This window comes from Alligator sinensis, unplaced genomic scaffold, assembly GCF_000455745.1.
Source record: "Alligator sinensis unplaced genomic scaffold, ASM45574v1 scaffold404_1, whole genome shotgun sequence".
Taxonomy (NCBI): Eukaryota; Metazoa; Chordata; order Crocodylia; family Alligatoridae; genus Alligator; species Alligator sinensis.
In genome coordinates this window covers 5,763,431-5,768,592 of record NW_005841839.1, presented here as the reverse complement: position 1 = coordinate 5,768,592, position 5,162 = coordinate 5,763,431, and the positions used below count along the sequence as shown (strand labels likewise).

At 51.3% G+C, this 5,162-nt stretch overlaps 1 protein-coding gene across 1 annotated transcript in view; it reads left to right on the top strand.

Annotated features, from left to right (window-relative positions):
• The first annotated feature begins 3,829 nt into the window (after positions 1-3,829).
• The window catches only part of NTN3 (netrin 3), a 92,832-nt gene continuing 91,499 nt past the window's right edge, over positions 3,830-5,162 (top strand). The window contains 1 exon segment of the mRNA XM_006015582.2: positions 3,830-3,901. Within this exon segment, the coding sequence (XP_006015644.1) occupies positions 3,882-3,901 (20 nt within the window). The 5' untranslated portion in view covers positions 3,830-3,881.

Sequence of the window (5,162 nt, the reverse complement as noted above, 5' to 3'; positions counted from 1 at the left end):
CTGTGAAACCTCACTCACCCAACCCATTTGTTGCTGTATTGGTTGCCCCTACCCCCTGCTGTCAGTCATATTCCCAGGGGGATATGGGAGGGTGGTTGAGGGTTTAGGGAGAACAACAAAGTTCAGTAATCACTTTCTAGAGGGCAAATGCAGCACTGGAGTCAGCTTTGCTGCCAGAAAAGCTCCCAGGACTAGAGGTGGAACATCTGGGGATGCTCGACTGATGGGGTAAGTTCACAGTATCACTAAGTTGACTGCAGTCCCCAAGCCGTGTTAGGGCAGGGCAGAGGTTTTGAACTCCTAGCAGCTGTTCCACTGGCTCTCATTTGTTTACCAACGTTCCTGCACCATTCACTGCCCCCTCCGATGTCTTACTCTGCTGTCCCCACATGCCCAGCTGGAGGTCTGTGGCAAAGATTCTGATGGCAGGTCTGGACACACAGGTTGAGGGAATCAAGGACATGGGGAGCAGAAGACAGCTTGTTTCTGAACTGTGGATGTCACTTTTGCTCACTGATGAATCGTGTTTCCCTCCCTTGGTAAAGGCAGGTACCATATTTTGCAGGTGGAGTGTGTGAAGGTATCTATCTGGTAATGGTGCAGCTGGGGCTTGTACAGCTTATGCATGGGAGGGGTATCTGGTATGTTGTACTCGTGGCAACAGAGGATGATTGTGCCCATGCTCATTGCATAGAGAACACAGGACAAATTTGTTCACAACAGGCTCAGTGCAGCTCTCTGAGCTCTCTGCTCTTGTCCATCACTCAGTCAACCCAAGCCCTGCCCTGGCCCTGCAGGGGTGGTTGATTCTTCCAGCAGTCTTCAATATATGAGATGCTCGCAGACCCCATGCAGTCTTTGCTCCTGGTTTCCAACTCTAACACACACATTGGAGAGCAAAGTGCCAACTAGGTACATGCTTAGAACTGGGCCTCAGGACTAGTGAGCAGTGAGCTAACTGCAGACATGAAGATGAGCAGAACCCAAGTGCCACACTCCCTCTTGTACACCCCCCCCCCCTGCCGCCGTTGCTGCCTGGGGAACTATTCCCACAAGAGGATGGGGTTAGTGGGCACATGAGGTGAAACCTCAGGGTGTATCATCAAGGCCTGAGTGATGACACTATCATCAGCAGGCCTGCAGAACCACTGAGGAGTCACTGTTCTATAGTTTGCTTTCTGTGGGAATCCCTGGGTCCTTATTAACATCCCTCAGGCAGTCCAGCCTAGCGCTTGAGCCATTTGCCATAGTCTGCAAACAGCATGGACCAGGGATGACGGTAATATGGGTGGCATCAACATGGACTGCTTACTTAACAAGAACTGCTGCTCTAGAGCCTGCCATGGGACATGGCTTTCATTCTAGGTTGAGTCTTAAATTTGTCACTTGGTCCCTCCAGTGTATCGGGTCCCTGCTTTCCCTCCATTTCTCTTCTCACATGGTTCTGGGGGAAGAAAACTCTAAGAAAAAAAAATAAAAGGCTTTCAATGGAGGATTCTAGTGTCTCAGCACTGCCTATCTCTGTTGCTCAGGCTCAATACATGTTCTGAGCAGAACCTACCTTTGCACTAGAAAAGAGCTCCAGTCACTATCATACCAGGTCTGGGGGGAGAATTTTCATCCTTTGGGTCCATCAGAATGTCCCCCTGATGCCTCTGCCTTACCCTGGGCATCCTTTTGTCTCTGATCCTGCATTGTGATTTCAGCCTCATCAAGAATGTCCCCCTTCACACTCACACCTCTATCATGATTTCAGCCTGTAATGGGAATGCTGTATCTATGCTCCTCCTACCTGCTTTTGGAATGTAATGGGAACTCTGTAGGTTTTCATCATGGTCTTTATCCTTAGCACCTCCATTTGGAACAAACTGCATGTCTTGTTTTCCTAGCCTGTATTTCACTGAATGTCTGATGTACTTGCTTCATCACAGTGTGATGAAAACCAAGCTGGGAAAGCAGATGAGAGTTCACTGACTTTTATGGGCATATACCTGATACTGGTGAAAGACCCACTGGCTCCTGCCTCTAGGAACCATGGGATGAGCCAAGTGAGAAGAAAGAGAAGGCTGGACTAGACTAGGGCAGCATAGTGCCTTGAAACTCATCTTTTCAGTTCTCAGAACCCCCCTGGCCCCTCCCACTGACAATTCTGCCTATATTTACCCATGGTCGTGTATCTGCTGCTGGACTGGATGACATACCTGCAGATACAACACTTCAATAATCCAGTTAGCTTTCCAAAAAACATTTATTTGGCTGAGGACATAAGGGAAGCCCAGAGCTCGTTCTTCCGCTGGTAGCACTGTAGCTGCTTCAATTTCCTTGTTCTGAGGAATCCACCAGGTGGCTACTACTGCATGTGAATTTAGCATGGCTTATCCAGGGTGGTTTTGGAAACAGTCTGATGCAGATGAACTTATAGTGGGTGGTGGGGTGAGATGTGCAGACTTGTGGGAGGCTTCTGTACACCAAAGCAAATTATATGTGCATATAACCCAGGGAGCTGGCAGTTCAAGCAGTGCTCTGGCATCTTGAATGCACTAACCCCTACTCATGCTACCCATACACTATGTCATGTGACAGGCTTGCACCTGGCTTTTGGGAATGTAGCAGTTCCCTAGAGCCATCTGGGCAAAGCTGGGACTGGCAGTGGGACAGGGAAGAGCTGTGAGTTCTGCTATTGATATTAAGACTCCCATCTACAAGCCCTAATAAATAAATGATCCAGATCCAGGTTTTCCATATATCTCCTTTTCCTCACACTAATGCTGATTAAATTAGTTTCACCTTTTCCTGCACAGGAATCCTGGATTCATTTCACAGGTGACCTGGGGACTGGCTGGGGGGATGGAGTAAAACCTGGATGTGGATCTGCTAGAGAGATCATTGGGACAGTGAATTTCATTCCTAGAACTGAAATCCCAGGCTCCTCTTCTGATCAAATATGGGGCAAAATTAATCCCTGGAATAACTGCATTGGCTGTATACAGATTGAGTCACCTGAAGGCACCTGAGATGCTGGGAATGAGAAAGGAGCAGATGTGAGAAGGCAGCTATTCCTTTGATTTCAGGAGTGACCCCAAGGCTGATCTCCTCCATGTTAAGAAACAGGTAGGACTGAGGATACTTATGCTTTCCCTTCTACAGGACAGCAGCGTTCAGCCTTCCAAGACTGCTTGCTTGCTAGTGGAGGACTCTTGTTCTCCAAACTGCCTGATGGTCCCAGCAAAATACCAGATCTGCTTGGGATATTCCTGACAGGCTCATGGCTTGACAATGTCAGAAGGGGAAGGATCCTTTAAAATGTAGTCAAACTTGAAAACAAATCACTCCCTACAGTTTCACACCAACTAATGGCTGCCCTTGGGATCCACATGTGTCTGAGCTCCATGCCATTCAAATGTGCACTTAATGTTGGCAGCTTCTATTTGCATATGTGAATGAGACTATTCACACAGCCTAATGAGGGGTTAAATTAGCTGTAGGTGTAATCAGAGACTCCTAGAGTAGTGGGGCTGGAATGGACCTCAGGAATCTACCCCCCTCTGCCCCCCCAAATCATCCCTGCCTGAGCCCTCCTCTGACAGGTGTCTTTCCTTAAAACCTTTGGAAACACCCCTCTCACACAATGCTGAAAACTTCAAAGACAGTCTTTAACTTGCCACAGGTGAAGCAGGTGAGCAAGGGCACTGCCAGTGTCCTGCCACTGTAAGAGGTTTGTTCAAATATGCTCAAGTATTTCAACTGGGGTCGCCAAGGCTATTTCAGGTGGTGTGAAATGAGCTCAAGTGACTGCAGCATGCTTAGCCTGCAACCAGAGCCAGGGGGCCTCCTCAACCTGATGGAGCTCTCTAGGGACTGTCACAGGTGTGAGGTGCAGGATGACAACAGTGCCCAACAGGTCAGCAAGACGGGCTCCCCTTCCTCTCCCACCCAGCACCCCTTTAGGAAGTGCAGGCCCCACACCCTTGGTCCCAGAGCCCTGATCATCACTGACATTTTCCCTCCCTCCTCTCCAACCCCAGAATCTCACTGGAAGCCAACCCCACCCCTCCTTTTTCAATTTCCTAGCATCTCTAAGAACCTAACTGCCCGTGAAGCAGTTTCCTGTGTTCATTTCCCCCCCCCCCCAACCCTACAGTGAGTGTGAGGGGAGGCATAGGCACCTCTTAGCCCCTGGACTAGCACTTCCCCTGCCACCCTACCTGGGGCTCCAAAATTTTCCCTCCAGCCCCACTCCTTTCATAGAAACAACATGTGCCCTTCCTTCCTTCCTTTCTTTCTTCCTCTGCATCCCTGCTTTCCACACCCCCTCCCAGCCTGTCTGGCTTTCTCTCCCTCCAAGTACACGTTTGACATTGTTCCCTTCCTGCCTCCCCTTTCCATTCCTAGCCCCCACCCCCCTTTTCTTTGGCTGGGGATGGCTTAGGCACCCCCTGCCAGGGACTCCTGTTCCCAGCAGCGGAGCAGGGAGAGCAGAGGGAGGGCTGGGGGGAGGCAGAGTGAGGGCGGGCGGGCACAGCGCGCACACACACCTCCCTGCATGTGATTAAATGTCCTGAAATCTGCTTCTGATTTCCTCGGGGAGTTGACTTTTCCCTTCTTTTCAACCCCTGGATTTATTGAAACCTTTTTACTCCGCTTCAAGGCAGCAGCCGGGGCTCAGTTTCTCCACTCTTGCCTATTTTTTCCCCTCCCTTCCCCCCCCCCTCCTCCTTTTTTTTCCTCCCCTCCGTCCCTCCCAGCAGCAGACCTTGGGCAGCTCAGTGAGATCCAGGAGGGAGGAGGAGTGGAGCCGCTCGAGGAGCCCTGAGACTCGAGGATCGCGCGGAGGGCTGCAGCCACCTCCCGTGGGGGCTTGGGCAGAGGGTGGCTTATGCCAGATTTTGCAAGCAGCGAGTCCAGCAGAAACGCCCCTGATTTTCCCCCCCGATTCCTTTCTCCGTTAGAGGGGTTTGGGGCTCGGGAATTACCGCCCGCGGCATCGCTCCCGGCGCGGGCGTTGCGGGAGCTCTTGTACCTGCGCTCGTCACAGTAAGTTGCTTTCGACAATGTTTCTTATTGCGGAGATGTGGCGCCCTGCGGCCCGGGGTCCCTTCCTTCCTCCCGCCCGCGGCGCCGTGCGCCCAGGAGCCGGGCCGCTCCGGGACTGGGCGCCGGAC